The sequence below is a fragment of the Xiphophorus hellerii genome, chromosome 10 (genome assembly GCF_003331165.1).
Source record: "Xiphophorus hellerii strain 12219 chromosome 10, Xiphophorus_hellerii-4.1, whole genome shotgun sequence".
NCBI classification, from domain to species: Eukaryota; Metazoa; Chordata; class Actinopteri; order Cyprinodontiformes; family Poeciliidae; genus Xiphophorus; species Xiphophorus hellerii.
The window spans coordinates 6,244,525-6,263,116 of record NC_045681.1 but is presented as its reverse complement, the minus strand read 5'-3'; the positions used below and the strand labels follow the sequence as shown (position 1 = coordinate 6,263,116).

The window sequence follows — 18,592 nt, the reverse complement described above, 5'->3', positions numbered from 1 at the left end:
CTTCAACAAAAAATGATATAACATTTACCTTAAATCCCAGTGAGCATTATAAGTTCCTGCTGATAACCAGAGTTTAGTTTCTGGTAAACCCTTGATGACTTGATCTAAGCCATCAGGTGTGGCCATCAGGTGAGTCACGCTGCGTGTGAGGAGCTGGTGTGGGTTTTTATTTCGGTCCTGCGTCACTTTATGGCGTTATGAGATACTCTGCCCTTCCTTCTGTGACTCTTCTAGAAAACACTTTGCTGTTGTAAGCTGAGAAGTGGAAATGTTTGATTGGAGAATCATAGCAACCAGTCAAAGGAACCAGACAGGCTGGATGTTTCTGACTGAAAGATTTGATGTAAAACTGAGTTGCTTTGGGTTTTACTCGTCAGATATGATGAAATAACTTGGATGTGCTGTTTTTGTCTGACCTTTGAACTCTGTGCTGTTTGAAAATGGTGAAAAACATTGGTTGAGTGTGCGATCAAATGATTAAGACTCACAGGGTTTGACAGACTTTTAAGGTGATTTATTAGAAATCTAAGATCTGCAGTTTATTTTCTGACTTTTACAGTGACGCCCTTAATATTAGACTCAAAAATGCCAAAATTAAAATGACCGCATGAGATTTTTTTCAGACTTTTTTTTTTACATTACTGAAAAATTAGGCAATGTTTAAAGGTCTAACATGTTTTACTGTCAGGTTTTCATCCATATTTTCTGGCTGGAGTCTAAAATATAATTTATGTTGATTAGTTTAATGTCCATTTCTACTGTTTTTCTCTTTGCATAGACATTTAAATTTTCTTTCCTAATTACATTTCTCAACATTTATTTTTTTTTTTTCAAAATAAAAGAGTAAAAAATTAAATATTTCAGTTAGATTAGATTATATGTAACACATGATGACTTAAGACCTACGGAGGGCTAAAAGTGCCACAATTAGATGCATTTTGAAATAATAAATTGAGTAATACTCTTAAAATAGGAAGTAGATTGCATTTAATTTATGAAAAGCATGTGTAACTTGATTTTTTTATTTTTTTTTCTAGTGTAAATTTTATTAATCAACTTTATTAGTTCATTAAACTCTCTCTCTCTCTATGTATATACATATATATATATATATATATATATGGTAAATTACTTTTTTATTTTGATCTAATTATTTCATCATTAAATTTACAAATTATAATTCTAGAATTTTTGACTTTTTAAATTTTATGTATCTACTGTAAATATCTTAACATATGTACCGATTTGTCTATTTATTTTTTATATTGGTGCTTTATACACATCCAGATCTGCTCTGTCTTTGTTTTTCTTACATGTAAAGCAAAAAAAAAAAAAAAAAACATCCATGACAAACTTCCTTTTTGTGATGATAAAAAAAGCTCATAAACCGCAGACCATTGCTTCAGTTTCATGTCGTATAAAGTACAGTTTGTTCTGTATCTGTTGCTGTTTCGAGTCCCAGCGATAACCGGGAAATCACAGGGAGTACGGTTACAAAATGTCAACTGATTGCTCATTATACAGACTGGACTACTGAAACTGTAAAAAATGTATTTACCAATTTATTTTTACTGCTAATAGAAACAAAAATTAATTAGAAAGTGCAGAATTTGCCTCGGAAATTTGTTAAAATTGAATATAAACATAGTTTATGACTGCTGTTGAATCAGTACACTGTGTGTGGGTTTATATTTACTGAGATAAAACAAAGAGATTCTGGTAAACTGGGTCAGAGCGAGCCTTCGCAGGTTGGTTCTGATGGAAACTGTTGCATATTTAGAAGACTGTGAATCGGAGCGTGTGATTCGTTCTACATCAAACGTGGGAATGAGGCGATTGATTCCAATTATGTTCCGAGTCCATTGTTTTTCCATTCCCCCCGCATTGTGTTGCAAGGTGACTTCTAAAAAGAAAAACAGAAAAGATAAAGAAACCCAATTAGTGAACCAGTTTCTGACCGGCGGAGGAAATGCAGGAGTGCTGGCCGATCGGGTTGAAGCGATGAGAAAAGCTCATTTGAGTTGAGCGTCTGCCAAGTCACGGGAACAGGGAGAGGATCAGAAACCTCCTGCATTGTTTTGATGATAATTTGTGCCTTTGTGTGATAAAACCTCCAACAATTAGTTGAAAAAGGTTGAATTTTTGCCACCTGTGACCTGCCAAGTCCTGGATACTTAAAGGAGAAGCGACGTTGTTGTTGGGGATGATGAGACGACGGGGAACAGAGTTAACGTCGTTAGTCTCTGACAGCATCTGTTCGAAGAAGATAAGTGACGCCACCTGCAGCCGTGGCAACAGATAACTGCACATGCTCAGTCTGCACCGACCGGGACGTCCCGTGCCCAGAACCCGGGTCCTGTCTGGGTCAGGTCTCTGCTCCATTTAATGTCTCTACACTGAGGTTTGCTCAGTTCAAACACAGATCTCTCAATGCACAAGTTTAAATGTTTTGTGCAACTTTGAAGTAGAGATTACAGATTGGATATAAACTGCAACATGATGACGCAGGTTACTAATCTCTTGGGTTTTTATATATTGCCTTTGTTTAATAAAGATCTTGACCTAAATCTTCATTAAAATCTTGCAAATTGGACATTAAAAGGTCAAATAAAATTGGATAAAACAGTAACTTTTGCTGCAAATATACAATCTATAGAATAACGGAAGCATTTTTACTCGTAAACGATTTACTGTAATCATAAACTATTGACATCTAAGTGGTTAAGGGAGTGTTTAATGTTTGAGACAAACAATTTGTCTCAAACTATTCACATTGTTTAATCATGAATGCTTTGAATGTTTAAAAGTATTAGTTATTTAGCTTGGAACAACAAGTATTTAAACATCTGGTAGAAAATAGAGGGAACAATTTCTGCCATATTAGAATAAACAGAAGGTAAGACGTATAAAAATCTACATTTTCTATTGAATTAACAACAAATTATAGATTAAAAAAATCAATTGCAGTTACAACAAATAATAAAATAGCTATAAATTAGTTATTTGACCCAAAGCAGATGAATGAAGTTTTAGTGCAAAAATACAGAATTACAAAATAAGAGCACACTTGCAGTGGAATATGTTAAAATACTAGAAAGTGTGCATTTCCTGCAAAAATGCAAGTGTGAATGCTGAATGCTTTTGTTGCAAATGCCAAAACGTTTGAAGTCAACTGCTGAAGACTTGCAGAAATACAAGAAATGGGCAGAAGCACCAGAACAAATTATAATCCTGTAAAGTACCTAAATGGGATTATTATAACAGAAAAACTGGTGAAGGGGAGTAAAAGCTTGTGAATATTGCAAAAATTCCACCCAAACTGTACTAGAAGTAATATATTCTATGCAATGTTAAAAAAAACAAAAAACTAATGTAAACCCTAAAATTTTTAGAATCCGCTGATATCAATCCGATACAGAAAAACAGGTTTAAAAAATAAACCGCAACAAAAAGTGGTTCAGAAAGTGCAATTAGTTATTCTAAATATAATGTAAAAATAAATAATAAGGCATAGAATTAGACTGAGTAGATCTGCCCTTATGGATTGGGCACATTGTCACGGATACCAGAATATTTTTAAATACTGGTACGGATATTGATTTTGGATCGGTGCGTCTCTGGTTTCTGGAAGTTTCTTCCTTCAAGGATTTTAGTAGGAAGGTTCTTCATGGAGAACAGTGGTTCTATCAGGACTTTAATTTATGACTTTCCTCCTCAAACCACTCAAACACTGAGAACTTGTTGCTTCTTCTTCAAATGTGAGATTGGCAACAAATTTCTTTGGAATGTTGTTGTTTCTGCTGCAGTGATTCAGAGTTTTGGATTTTCTCAGAATGTCTCTCTTTGCAGTTTCTTTTTTATGGTTTTTCTTTTTTCTTTTTTTTTCTTCCTTTTCTTATCTTTCTTTTTACATTTTACTCCCACCAGAATCTGTTTTTATGTTGGGAAAGCAACTCCCTGATCCAGATCTGACCTCATCCAGATGGATTGGACTCAGTTATCAGTATGCATGAGCGGCACATGCTTACTGAAAAACTTTAAAGTTTGCTCTGTTCCTGAGAGCCCGCATGTCTGCGGTCGCTGTCACAGTCCATTGTGCCGCTCACAAAGAACCCGAGTCCACTTCGGTTTTGTCTCTATTCATGAAAGGCAGCGATGCGTGATCCAGGCCTTCCCCTCAGTCATGGGCCTCCTCACAGATGAGCGCCGCCGCCGACCAGCTATCTGGACGGGGCGAGGAGTTTGGGGCGGAACGGGTGGGCGGGTACGGGGTTGTTTGGTTACAAACGAGTGGATACGTGGGCTGGGAAACTATTTCTCCTTTTGTTTCTGCAACAAGCTGATTGTTTTGTTCCGTTTTAATCTCAGATATCAGCCAAGAGGTGAATTTTAAAGAGGTTTATTCTTGACTTTCCAGAGATGACGCTGCTGTCGTCGCAACCCAAACCCGTGGACTCCGGCCCGGTCTCTGACGAAGCCCCCGCTGCCGGCACGGACCCCGAGGACCCTGGGCAGAGGATGCTGGAGAAGAGGTCAAAGGTCATCGAAGAGCTGCTGCAGACCGAGGAGGACTACGTCAACGACCTGCAAATGTGCATCGATGAGATCATTGTGCCGCTGCAGGAGAAGAAGGTAAAAATTCAACAGCATGGGAAATTTAAAAACTATAATAATGTTACATATGATGGAGTATTAGGACTACGCTAAGAAAAATGAAAAATACAAAAAATTTAATTGAGAATAGTCATAAAATACTATTAGAATAATGTCCATAAATTAAGAAAATAAAGATATAAAATTATGAGAAAAATGTAATTAAATTACAAGACTAAAGTCATAAAATTATGAGAGTAAAATTATAAATTTATGAGAAGAAAATTACGAGAATAAAGTCATAAAATCATAAGAATAAAGTAAGAAAAGAAAATAATAAAATCACAAGAATAAAGTCCTAAAATTATGAGAACAGCCATAATACTATGAGAATAAAGTTGTGAGAATAAAGTGTTTGCATAATACAAGAATAAAGACGTATTATGAGAATAAAGTCATTAAATTATGAGAATAAAGTCATTAAATTATGAGAATAGTCATAATGCTTCAAGTATAAAGTTGATGAATCTAAAGTCTAAAAAATACAAGAAGAAAATAAAAATAATTTGAGAATAAATCATATTACGGGAATAATCATAGTACCAGAATAAAGTCGTGCTATTTTGACTTTATTCTCCTAATTTTATTATTTTTATTTTCTTAGTGTGGCCCTCATGCTCATTCATAGTTGCATGACCATTTTCTAAAAGTTTAATCTTTCTAATATTTAGATTTTTGCTGTAGATATAATGTGCATGTTTTGTTATATTCATCAATGATATAAACCATCCAGTAAATCACCTTACTTGCTATATTCTCACCAGGTGGAAGTGGACTTTGAGGGACTCTTTGGGAACATCAGCTCTGTGATTGACCTCTCTCAACGGCTTTTAGATAGACTACAGGAATCAGAATCCGTCGGTAAGGGCTACCAAAGTTTGTCTTTTCTAAATTCTGATTACAACTCAACACATTTCCTGCTTTTAACCGGCTTCACAAGATTTAGGAGCCATTTGAAAATTGTTTCTGAGTCCCGTTTAAACCACTTTGTACACTTATTTTTTTTCTTTTCGTTTAAACGAAGCACATTTTATGACATTTTTGCATCCTGTCTTGTCCTGTCAGGAGTCGTGTTTCTAGATTTCAAAGCTGAGCTGGAGGAAGTGTACAAGCTGTACTGCCAAAACCACGACGATGCCATCTCCCTGCTGGAGAGCTACGAGAAAAAAGAAAACATCCAGGGTCACGTGTTGGAGTGCCTGGAGAGGCTGAGGTGCGTGATGGAGTGGACACAGCGTCTTAGCGTAGATCAAATTTTTTATTTCACCTTTTGCTTTTGCATGGAAATTATGAAAAAACTTGCACTTCATTCATACTAAAGAAACAAGCAGGAGTGGCCTCCCACACAAACGCCTGGTTTAGTGGCTGCTGTGGGGTTTATAGTCTTGATCCAATCCCAATCATTTGATTTAAATCATCGGCACCAGGAATCATCCACCTTCCTAAACCTCCTTTGAGCATTTCGCACTGCTAATTTTTACAAGAACAGCTTATTTCCATTTGCAAGTCTTATAAAAGTGGTTTTTACAATGAAAGAGAGACTGTATTGGCTGCTGCAGCTACCGATATGCAAAGCATTAACATTTAACCCTTATCGGCAGAAAGGTGTCACAGACGATACATCTTTACAAGCCAGATTTGCCGTGCCGTAACTATGCGACACGTTGCGCTAGCTGAAAAATCCCAACGGTTTCTGACGTTGCGCTTTCCAGCCAGTATCTTGTTATTAGAAAAACTTCACTCCTGGTGTTGCAGGGAGCATGTTTTTCTTGGGTTTACTCTGACAAAACATTTTTAATAGACGGTAAATTGCGAAAAGAGATGTTGAGTAAGCTATGTCTTTAGAAACAAATGGTAAAGCTTTCCATGTTTTAGGTAACATGATAGTAGCTTCATGAAGTGTTTAGTTACCTCACATTGGTGCTGCATATTGCGGATATTTTGCAGAAACTCAAAATGAAACAATATAGTTTCCATGTTAGTGTTCATTCAAACTAACTTTTTAAAACTTTTTCTTTCTTTGAAATGTGCGTTTCCCCAAATATGTGGAGGTAAAGTTCCTTCATTGTTTTAGCTAAACAGCGAAGCTTAATGTCTTTATCACTGAGCATTCGTAGTCTAAATGTGGATTATTCTGTGCAGTAAAACCTCATATTTCTATCTGCTCACTAATAAAAGGGTACTACTTTTAATTTGAGGATGACATCTTCCACATCTAACATTTGTCAGCTGAAAAACCAGAAGCAAACATAAAAGATGAATAGTTGGTCAGTTTCTCCATTTAAACCTACTTAGGTTTAATAGCTGTGTTATGCTAACAAGGAATACCCTGAATGTATCAAACTCTACCCGGAGACCGCGTGATAAAACACCTTACTGCTCTGTTTATGTTCATTTTATTAATGCTGAACTACTCTAAGTTCAGAAAACAGATCTTATAGATGAGGAAAAAACATTTAAAGGATTAAAGTCTAATATTTTTCTACTTTTTCTTCTCCTAAGTCCACATAGAAAACCCAAAGGTTCTGACAGTTTATCGTAGCAGAAGAACAGTCCAGTTCCGGTTAATATTTGGTTCATTTGAAGACGTCAGCGTGCTCAGGCTCAGTCGGAGGGGTTAGTTGTTCTGGTGTCAGTCATTTGGAGCAGCCCAGGAATGCAGCTGGCCTCGTTCCTCCCGTCCGGTTTCACCGTCTGTGACTCAGTTTCTTCAGCAGACTTCTGGTTTTCAGTGATTTATTGTCGCGTTTGAAGACAAACACTCGATCTGCGAACAGGAAAAGCTGCTGGAACAAAGAGGCTACGGCTCCGTAAACAAAAGGAAAATAATGACCGTCGTTCGTTTCGTGCTCATCTAGGCCAAAGTTGACGCTTTTACAATCATTTTGTAACTTTTAGTTATCTGCTTCATACGAACAATACTTTTTGAATGTTTTTAGAAGATTAGAAAAGGTCATGTTACCCACACCCAATGTTTATACTGCTTCTTTGGGCTTCTGTCCAACTTTAAATGAGAAATATGTAACTCCTAATCTCTCAGGTTTAGTTTTAATCTCTTGTTTGAGAAACGCTTTTGTCACATTTGTCAACATAAAGACTTGTGAAAATCCAAGCATCATACTTACACTTTAAACACAGTTTTTTTTATGTTATCTTTCTACTTCTTTCCTTTCTACAGGGCGATATACCGCAAGCAGTAAGTCTACTTAATGAATGTCGGCATGATTTTCAGTCTGGGAGCCATCCTGACTGCTGCTCACTAACCCTCCTTTGAAAATGGCCTCTGTGTTTGTGCTCAAAGTGAAAATGAACCTTTAGAAACAGCTGTGCTGAATGGAGATTTGCTTCTTTGTGTCTGCATGTGTTTCCTGTGGTTCTGTTGGCATTTAATACGTCCCAACTCCTGTTCTCCTGTTTTAAACGGGCAGCATGAGATTGATTCTGGGAAACAATGCCACCTACAGGACTAAAAAAGGAACTGTATGTCAGTTATGATGAGACGTATTTAGAAATTTGTTAAACAAAAAACTAAGTATGTTGATTTAATTGCTATGATGTCGTATTAGGGCCATTGTACATAGGGAAAAAAAGACTTAAATTTCTGCCAAAAAATTCAGACATTTTGTAGAAAAGGCAAGAAAACTTTTGGATTGAAAATTCCAAGTCTTAAAAAAAAAAAATCTGAAATTTTGTATTAAATGCAGGCATATTTCTTGGCTCCAAAAATCTAAATATTTGCTAGAAAAATCTCAGAAATTTTGAGATTAATCTCAAAAATGTTTTGGACTGGAAGTTCCAAGTTTGAAAATTCAAATTTCTTTGACTCAGATTCAGAAATTTCCAAGTTCTGAGATTAATCTCAAAATTTCTGAGGTTTTTTTTTCTAGCAAATTTCAGCTTTTCAAACTCAGAAATTTCTACATTTTTTTCTAAAACATTTCTGAAATTAATATCAAAATTTCTAACTTTTTTTCTAGCATATTTTGACTTTTCAAACTCAGAAATGTTCTAGAAAAAAAAACACTTGGAAAAGTCTGAGACTAATGTCAACATTTGAGTTTTTGGCAGAAATTTAATCCTCTTTTTCCTTCCTATCTGCAGTGGCCCTAATGCGCCGTCATAAACTCCTTTAGCTTTTTAAGTAAAAACTTGGTCCTGTAGGTTTCATTAAAGCAAATCAGTTTCTTCTGCTTTCCATCAATCAGAGCTTTGGTCATCATCAGAAACATGCCTGTGATGAAGCGCTTATCATTGGATCGTCCATATGATAGGTCCATATATTCCTCCATCACTGATCTCATGATGACTCTGTGTGATCCTTGTGACTTTTGAAACCTTTGAGTTTTACATATTTTATTTGCTTCATAAATAATAAATGTTTTCTGGCTCCTTTGCAGGGGTAAAACTAATTACATCAACCTGGGCTCGTTCTTGATCAAGCCGGTGCAGCGGGTGATGCGTTACCCGCTGCTGCTGTCGGAGCTGCAGGGCGCCACGCCGGAGAATCACCCGGACCGGCACCAGCTGACCCAGGCTGTGCAGGCCATCAAGCAGATCAACGTCAACATCAACGAGTACAAGCGCAGGAAGGATCTGGGTAAACATGATTAACTTCATTTTATTTGGTCATATTCATTTTATAAAGTAGAAAGAATGTAGTCAGAGTTTTGAACTTCAATAATTAGGCTTTTGTTCTAGAAAAATATTTTGTAGATCCAACACATAAAAAAGGCCTCGCATGTTTCCACAGTTAGAGAAAAAAATGTAAACCGTTCCCTAATTTTTGGGGTTGATTTTTGTCAGCAGCAGCTTTTAAAATGTTTTATGTATTTAATTACATTTAATGAATAGATGCACCAAAGTTAGCTTTTTTGAATAAAAGTTGCTATTAAATTTACTATGAAATTATTCTAAAAGAAAAAAGTGTAGTAATACTTTGTATTGTCTGAAAATCTTATTCAAAATATTAATTCAGTTTATTTATATAGCGCCAAATCACAACAAATGTCATCTCAAGATACTTTATTTAAAAAAAACGTTACTATCTAGGGCCGCAAATAAACATTCCAAGTGCCACATTAGGCCCCCTGACCACATTTTGGACACACCTGATCTAAACCATTTAGTTTTTGCTTTGTCTGTATGTTTAGCTCCATCCACCTTCCCATTTAACTCTCACCAGCTTCCCAATTCTGCAGAAGAAGAGCATCCCACAGCATAATGCTGCCACTGCCATGTCTTACCATTTGGTTAGTGTGTTCAAAAAAGAAAGCAAGGCTTTGTATCGTCTTCCTTTGACATAACGAATTAATTTGAATTGATCTGGGACAAATAAAACAGATTAAAGTTTGTCTCTGTAGCATGAGAGATTATGACTGTTTTTGTAAGACACCGTAGATTATTAAAATTAAAAAACACTTTATTGATCCCAAAGGGAACTTAAATAACTTCATCTGATTTGGCTCCATGACCTTCCGCTCTTAAGTTCCCCCTCTGCTGTCCACAGTGGTGAAGTACAGAAAAGGAGACGAGGAATCCTTCATAGACAAGATCGCCAAGCTGAGCGTTCACTCCATCATTAAGAAGTCGAACCGCGTCAGCAGCCACATCAAGCATCTCACAGGAATCTCTCTTCAGGTTCGTTTCAGGTTCTGCTCTGACTCAAGTGTTCCTAAGGCCTAAATAACGCTCATTTTTTAATTCTCTAGGTTAAAAATGAAGAGTTTGATGATGCAGAGAAGAAGTTCAGGCTGCAGGAGAGGCTCATCAAGTCTTTCATCAGAGACGTTTCCATGTACCTGCAGCACATCAGGGTACGAGGAAAACCCCCATGAGTCTGTTTATGTTTACGTTTTGCCGTGAGTGTGACGTCTGGATAAATTTTCGTGTAGGAATCGGCATCTGTGAATGTCCTGGCTGCCATCAGCTTCATTGACATCTACACAGAGCGCAGCGTTCTGGATCCGGAGCGTTTCCAGAGAGCTCACCGCTGCATCAGCGACAAGCAGTTCACCCAGTTTGTGAGTAACGACCTTTTAGCCTCACCAAGGCTACGTTCACACTGCAGCCTGAAGTGATCCGAATCCGAATTTTAAAAATGATTTTCTTTGTGAAATCTTATGTCCAAAATATAAGCGACCTGTATGTGATCTCCAGTGTGAACTGCAAACGACCTGAAAGTGTCCCACATGCGCAGTAGAGGGCGCCATAACGTCACACATAGAGAGCGGGCTCAGTGTTAAAGTTATCTAAATCTGAAGGCCAAAGTGTAGTTTGGAAAGAAAGTAAGAGGTTATGGAGTACGAGGTGGGATAATGAAATGAGTGGAAGACACTTACCGTATTTCCGGACTATAAGGCGCACTTAAAAGCCTTTAATTTTATCCAAAAAAACGCAGTGCGCCTTGTAATCCAGTGCGGAAAATGCGGTATATAAGATACAAAATACAGTTGATGTTCTAAGATTTAGAGGAATAAATAGGAGGGAGAAGATAACTATAAGTAGAATAAGAACTGGTAATAGTTTTTTGAAAGGCACTATTTTTAAGATGGGGAAATTTCTTACTGGTTTGTGTAACTGGTGTAATACTAAAGAAACGATGCAACATGGTTTTATTAGCTGTAGGAAATATGTGAATCAAAGATTACTGACTATAGAAATAGGTTTTAATAGGGAATTGAAATTTGAGAATGTGGTTGCTCAGTTAAATAGTAATAAAGGAAAGTGAATGGTTTTTTTTTTTTTTTTTAAATACTGGTGTCATTAGGGGAATTTGAAAGATAAATAATAAAATCCAAGAGATGGCAGTAGTGCAAAACTAATGGATGCAAATTGCAGGAAGAAGATGTTTTGCCAATTGCCATAAATAAGAAGTGCTTAGTTCATCTATTGCAGGAAGGTTCAGGAAGAGGTTATCAGGCAATTTTTGATTTTTATAAAACTTTTTTTTGGTCATGTCGTCCACACTCCTTACCGGTTGGTGGCGGTAATGCTAACGTAACGTATTTTGCCAACCGCCAAAAACAATAACAACAAAACTTAGTGCTCAGTGTTTGCGGAAGTAAACATGGATGCTAACGGTGGATCATAGCTTACGATGTTAAAGTTGTTGTCCGACCGGAGCCAGAACTTTAACAACTTAATCCTCGCTATAGTCCGCCATGGTTGTTGTTTTTCTTCCCGTTTGCGCGTATCAGGACGCAGAATAGTGACGTTTGTCGAGTATCATTGACGTTCAAGTCGGATGAATACGCCTGTATGTTCAGACTCGGGTCACATTTGAAAAGATCGGATATCCAAGTAGCCTTAGTCGCATTAAGGCAACAAAAAACCCCAAAACGGATTTGTGTCACTTCAGGCTGCAGTGTGAACGGAGCCTTCGAGTCAAACTCGTGTTGTTGTTTTTTTGTGACCAAATCCATTATTTCGTCCTGAGCAGAAGGAGCGTGCCGAGGCGCTGGTCATCAAGCCTCTCTCCCAGCTCCTCGTCATGTTCGCCGGGCCGCACAAACTCATCCAGAAACGCTTCGACAAGCTGCTGGACTACGACAACTGCAAGGAGCGCGCGGATCGGCTGAAGGACCGCCGCGTGCGCGACGAGCTGCAGGTGGCACGAAACAACTACGAGGCGCTGAACGCGCAGCTTCTGGACGAGCTGCGGAAGTTCAACGGCGTGGCGGAGGAGCTCTTCAAAGACTGCGTGGGCGCCTTCGCGCAGGCGCAGAAGGACTTCATGAAGCTGACGCTGGGAGAGCTGAGGCCGCTGTTGCAGGTCGGGCACTGGTTCTACTGGTTAGGCTGGTCAATATTACCGAGTATTTTTGTTCGTTTTTAGTGCAAATATCTTAGTACACTTGAAATAAGACAAAACTAATTTACAAGTAACTTTTCAGCTTGTTTTAAGTCAGTAATTCCTTAATATTGATGAAAAGGTTTCAGTTCCACTGACAGATTATTTCAGTTATGGGGAAATTTCTTGTTAGAAGGACGGACACTTTAAAATAGTGTGTCCAAAGGACACTAGGGGTCATCTGTGGCCCTTGAAATGATTTTTGTTTGACCCCTGACCTCAAGTCAAGAATGGTAAACATTTGGCCAACAAAATAGAAAACAATTGGTGAGCAAAAATTGTTTTTTTTCTTCTTCTTATAAAACAACAGTTCAAATACATTTTTATGTTCTGGAAGTTTAATGAACTTTAGTTAAATCTTAAAAACTCAAAGTTTTTAAGATTTTTCCTCAAAATCATGAAGCAAAAAGTCAGATTTTGATTCTTTAATGCTTTATTATAAAACTGACTCTGTTATACTTTCTGTTTTTCTTTTTTTCCCCATCAGTTTTCTAATAAAGTCGGCGCAGAGGGAAACCTGATCACGCAGTTTCAGGAGGAGTACCACCGGGTCCTGAAACTGCTGCAGAGCTTCAGCTTCTGCCCGGAGAACCTGCCGCAGCCGGCCGGAACCATGAAGAGGCCATTTGAGAAGAAGACGCTGGAGAAGCAAAGCACCAAGAAACAATCTCAAGGACCTGTGAGTTTACTTGTCTTGTTCTTAATAAATAACGCACAAGTACTGTGACCGCTAACGTTAAATGTTTTCCAGCCCAACTACGCCGTCCAGACGGACGAGCATCGCTCGGCGCTCCTGGCTGGCTACGCTCCTGAGAAACTTTACCAGGCGGAGAGGAACTTCAACGCCGCTCAGGATCTGGACATCTCGATTCAGGAGGGAGACCTGGTTGGTGTGATAAAGCAGCAGGACCCGATGGGCAGCAACAACCGCTGGATGATTGACAACGGAGGTAGATTATTATATAAGCAACTCAAAATGAGGGGAACTTTTATACAAATTTCACATTTTGAATGTTTTTATATTTCCATTAGGATCTCAACTTCTAAAAAAACAACCCAAGTGCTTAAAAAAACAACCAGTTTTCGGTCTTTGGGCAATAATTTAATGTTTTAAAAACCTCTTGAATGTTAAGTCACATTCCACCGGCACTGAGCCGTTACTTAGCAACTCAAACGGAACCCAGCCTGTAACCTGGCAACCCAAACGGAACCCAGCCCGTAACCTAGCAACGCGAGCTGAGTTCCAGCCGTTTAGTCTGCTAGTTTTACTTGCTTTTTATTTTATTGTTTGATTTTATACGCTTCACAATGGCTGCTGGAAAAGACAAGTGCTTTATTGTTGACTTAACATTCAGAACCATTTGCTGCCTTCTGGTTGGTTCTTCTGCTTTTTCATTTTGGATCATAAATGCCCTGTTGCTGAAATGTTATTATATGGATACCTTTCCTAAGCTGTTCACCTTTAAGCTCATTCCGTTTTTATTTTTACTTTTGTTTCTCAGTCACCCAGGGTTTTGTCTACAGCTCCTTCCTCAAACCGTACAACCCGCGCCGGAGCCACTCAGACGTTTCCATTGAGAGTCAGTCGTCCAACGAGTCCGGCTACGGTGGCTCCTCCCCCGTTTTCTCCCGCCAGAACAGCAACAGCACTTTAACCTTCAACCAAGACGGCGCCACCGTCAGCTACTCCGCGGCGCCGCAGAGCCACCCGTCACCGCAGCCGTCGCTGGACTCCGCCTCGTCCCACCGCGGCCAGGTGACCTCCAACCCCGACGCCGTCACCCAGAGCTCCTCGTCCCGAAGTCACGCGAGCCGCAGAGACTACGCCGACCAATCGCACAGGAGCGGCGGCGCTCACAGAGACTCGGAGCCGGCGCACCGGCACTCGGGCTCACAGAGAGACTCATACGAGAGCAGGAACAGAGACACGTCGGATTACTCGGAGACGGACTCGTCGTCCTCTCAGATGAACAGCAGCAGGTCCAAACGACACGGACACGCAGACAGGAGCTACAGCTCACAGCAGTGGAGGGACGGGGACGGAACCAGGAAGTCCGCTTACAGCCTGGACGAGTACGCCGAGCCGGAACCAGAACCAGAACCAGAACCAGAACCAGAAAGTGAACTGGACGGTCATCAGGTACTGGAATTTATCTGGATTTCTCTCCTTATTATGAGTTTTGTAAAATTACTCACATCTCTTCTTCAGTTGTTTGGTAAAACTTTCAACATATTTTAATACAAAGTATGAATTTGAATTTATTTTATTTATTACCAAATCTGAAAAGTTTGTCTCACATTTTGTTTTCAAACCCTTTAGTCTCAGGCAGCTTTACATGTCTGAACATTTTCACAGATTCCTCTAAAACTGAAGCTGGGTGACATATGGCTTAAAAATACAAAATATACGGAGATTATAAATGACAGAAAATATTTTTAAAAAGTGGCTTTTATTTCAATCATCCCATCTGTGAGTTCAATGAGGAGCATTAAGACTAAACTATAAGACTTTTTGTTTAATTACAAAAATATAGTCATATTAGTAGGATAAAAATTATTTTACTTAAAAAAAAAGAGGAAAAGCTTGTTTTTTTTGGAGTCCTCATAAATTTACTACTTTATTCCCCAAATATTATGACTTTATTCTTTTTTTTTTGTTATTCTTGCATTACTGCCACTGTGTTCTTGTTAAAATGACTTTATTTATAAAAATGAAAAAAACGTAGCCTGACACGTATCTTTTGTCGTAAGTTGACCTGAACTCAAAGTCCAAATAAACAGAAACTGTAAAAGAACAGTTGCGAAACAAGATGGCCGCCCTGTGTGCGCTGACATCACGCTGAACTACGGAAACCCAAAAGGTTCATTTGTGTAAAAAATGTAATTATATTAAATTTTCCAAAATGTAAATCTTTGCTAATTGTTTGTTAATCGATTTGTCGCCCAGCCATCATCTGGAACAGCTTAGACTCAGACTGGATGGAGAGGTTCTGTGTCTGTTTGCAAATCTCACCAGATTCTTTAAATCTTAACTTTGACTAGGCCATTATAACACATGAAAGGTCTCCAACTCCTTTCCTTTACAATCAGTGTTTCCGATTTGTCATTCATCTCTGATGTTTTCAGAAAAAATAAATAATATCTCATAAATGCTACTTTAGTACAGTCAATTTCATAAAATCCTAATAAAATATTTTTTAAATTTATGTTTGTAATGTGACAAAAACTATTTAAAAAATACTTTAGGAAGAAATTACTCCTCAGGAATTTCTAACGTTAATAAATCTGCCGATAGTTGATATAAAAGAACATTAAATGACCTTTTTTTTTGTTTTGTTTTTTCAGATTTACTACGCGCTGTACTCCTTCAACGCCCGCTGCGCTAACGAGATGAGCATCTCCGCTAACGAGCGGCTGCGCATCCTGGAGTTCCAGGACCTGAACGGAAACAGCGAATGGTGGCTGGGGGAAGCCGACGGAGGAAGACGAGGATACGTGCCTTCCAACTACATCCGCAAGTCCGAGTACACATGAACGCCATCTTCCCTCGCCAAGGACACTTCGACCTTGAGAACTTCCCGGACGAAAACAGAACAAAACGAGCATTTTGCTGTAATTTATTCTGAAACTGTTTTCATGGGGTTTGATGTGGAGGACTAGTGCTGCAAACTCACACTCCTGACATTTTTATTCACCTGTATTTATATACTTTTTTTTTTTAAGATGTTTTTTTACGAAGTAGAAGGTACACTTTGTGCTGCAAAAACACAAACTTTTACCAAGTAATTTTGGTTTAGATTCTAGTTCAAATATCTTAGTTCACTTGAAATAAGAGAAACTAACTAAGCAAGATATAGAGGCTTGTTTTTAAAGTAAATAATTCCTTAATATTAATGAAAATGTATTTGTTCCATTGGCAGATAAATAAAATTCTGTGAAAAATGTTTTATGAGTGAAATAATCTGCCAATGGAACCAGTAAGGAATTATTTATTCAAAACAAGCCTTTATATCTTCCTAAAAAGCTTGTTTTTTCTTATTTCAAGATATTTGCAGTAGAAACTAACCAAGAATACTTGGTAAAATGTTGTTTTTTTTGCAGTGTGACCTTCGGTTTCCAGATAAAAACTTCTGAATTTCCACATTCTCTGACGCTGAGGACAGTCGATGTTGACGTAAAACATCGGAGGATTGAAATGGGAACGTTTTGGGTTATTTTGGCGCCTCTGTTACAGTGCAGAAACATAAAATGATGACCTTTTTTTGACCTCATGTTTGGGGTTTCTGCAGAACAATCAACAGCTTGGAGTTTTGTGTGGCGTTAAAAAAAACCCTGTAAAACTGAAGAGTTTGCAAACTGTGGTTTTGAACTCAGCTGCATCTTCCTGGAAGGAATGTCGTGGTCTGATTAACGTGTATATTTTGGGCCAAATAAAGCTGTATATAGAGACTTATGGTTTGGTGCCCAAAGTAAAATGTTTGAGTAAAATACTGCTCAGATGAACAAGCTTGTGTCTTGACTTAAACTAACATTGTTGGGTAGATTTTGGGAAAATTGATTTTTGTTTACAGAACCCAACATCACAAATAACCAGATCTGGTTATTATTCAGTGATTTTTATTAAATTTTATCTAATAAAATTAGATTCTGTATTCAATACCCAGAGTTCATGCACGCTTTGGATAAGTATTAAATTTGATTTCAGTGCACTGCAAAAACACAAATCTTGCAAAGTATTTCCTTTCCTTGTCCCTCTCCACTCTTCCATTTTTGTCCTTTTTTTAGCCAATTTCTCTTCCAACTTGTCTAAAATTTTCTTGTCCTTGATTTTTTCTTCTTTCCATCTGTCCTTTTTCCCATCTATCATTCCCTGCTTTCTAGTTACTTATTTGAGGTGGTTCATAAATGCATTTGCTGGATTGCTAAATTAACTTGTGTTGGTTGTTTAAATCTGCACCGAGTTAAAAAGAAAACGTTGCTCCGTTTGCGATGAAAAACCTTTATTGCGGTCATCAATAAAAGCAAGCGTTTACTCTCAGCCCAGCTTTGAGTTACAGAAAACATCGTTACAAACTCACAAAGCTGAACCTGCCAGACAGAAATGTGACGTTTATTTCAGGTTTGTTCTTCTCTTACATGATCAAACTTAAGCTTCTATCAAGGTTTTTGTGCAGCATTTGTTGCTCACTAAACATACAATATTATTTCTTTTCCATCTTAACTAAAGCACAAACTTTAACTCCACATCCTTAACTCTAAATGCCTTCTGTTCAACACATACTGTAACCCTTTAGCAAACATAAATCCGGCCCTGCTTCAACATACTTAATCTTCTTCTTTTTAAAAATAATCCCACATTATTAATCTTATAAACACTTAAAATAAAATCTATGCATTTTCTAGAGCTTTACTGGAGACGTTTGTTTTCACCGTGCTCTGGATGGCAGCTGCTGAGGAAGACGAGGAGGATTTCTTCTCCATGGATCTGAATGAAGTCGTGACGGTGGAAGACTTTTTCTGGACCGTCTTCTTCCTCTTGACGTGAAGGACCTCCATGGCGTCCATGTTGATGCCTTTCTGGATCTCCTCGCTCGTCTCCAGCTGCTCTGCGGTCTCTTGCTGTTGCTGCTGTTGCTCCACCTGCTGCTGGTGGTGCAACTGAAAGGTGGAAACGGAGAGAAGGTTAAATGAAGCATTTATTGTCTTTTGCTTTTATCTTTAGCAGCGTTTCTCACCATCATCATATGCTGGTACTTTGCAATCGCCTCATCAGTGGTAACCCCCTCAGCTAGGCCCAGTTCTGCAGCCCGGCGGGCGAGCTCGGCCTTATGGGAGCCAGGAGGGGTCCAACCTACTCCTCTGATCCAATTCAGGTCAGACTTGTAATTCACCTGGTGAAAAACAAAATGAAAAAAACATCTTTAATAGACACCTACCAATGTCTGTATATAATGGAAAGTATTTACACCCCTTCAAACTTTTCACTCTGTTTCATTGCAGCCATTTGCTAAAATCAAAAAAGTTAAAATTATTTCTTATGAATGTACATTAAGCATCCCAGCTGGACAGAAAAAAATAGAAATGTAGAAA

At 38.2% G+C, this 18,592-nt stretch overlaps 2 protein-coding genes across 6 annotated transcripts in view; one reads left to right on the top strand and one right to left on the bottom strand.

Annotated features, from left to right (window-relative positions):
- dnmbp (dynamin binding protein) overlaps positions 1 to 16,222 on the top strand; it is a 67,266-nt gene extending 51,044 nt beyond the window's left edge. For all 3 annotated transcript variants that reach the window (XM_032573541.1, XM_032573542.1, XM_032573543.1), the window contains 13 exons: positions 4,418 to 4,632; positions 5,418 to 5,514; positions 5,719 to 5,866; positions 7,832 to 7,849; positions 9,051 to 9,250; positions 10,160 to 10,290; positions 10,362 to 10,466; positions 10,545 to 10,673; positions 12,092 to 12,424; positions 12,990 to 13,181; positions 13,254 to 13,452; positions 14,005 to 14,642; positions 15,848 to 16,222. In XM_032573541.1, coding sequence (XP_032429432.1) covers positions 4,418 to 4,632; positions 5,418 to 5,514; positions 5,719 to 5,866; positions 7,832 to 7,849; positions 9,051 to 9,250; positions 10,160 to 10,290; positions 10,362 to 10,466; positions 10,545 to 10,673; positions 12,092 to 12,424; positions 12,990 to 13,181; positions 13,254 to 13,452; positions 14,005 to 14,642; positions 15,848 to 16,036 — 2,594 coding nt within the window. In that variant the 3' untranslated portion in view covers positions 16,037 to 16,222. The remainder of the gene's footprint in view (positions 1 to 4,417; positions 4,633 to 5,417; positions 5,515 to 5,718; positions 5,867 to 7,831; positions 7,850 to 9,050; positions 9,251 to 10,159; positions 10,291 to 10,361; positions 10,467 to 10,544; positions 10,674 to 12,091; positions 12,425 to 12,989; positions 13,182 to 13,253; positions 13,453 to 14,004; positions 14,643 to 15,847) is intronic.
- A 1,263-nt stretch (positions 16,223 to 17,485) lies between these two features.
- nrap (nebulin-related anchoring protein) overlaps positions 17,486 to 18,592 on the bottom strand; it is a 29,321-nt gene continuing 28,214 nt past the window's right edge. For all 3 annotated transcript variants that reach the window (XM_032573539.1, XM_032573538.1, XM_032573540.1), the window contains 2 exons: positions 18,238 to 18,393; positions 17,486 to 18,160 (listed from right to left, as the gene is read on the bottom strand). In XM_032573539.1, coding sequence (XP_032429430.1) covers positions 17,891 to 18,160; positions 18,238 to 18,393 — 426 coding nt within the window. In that variant the 3' untranslated portion in view covers positions 17,486 to 17,890. The remainder of the gene's footprint in view (positions 18,161 to 18,237; positions 18,394 to 18,592) is intronic.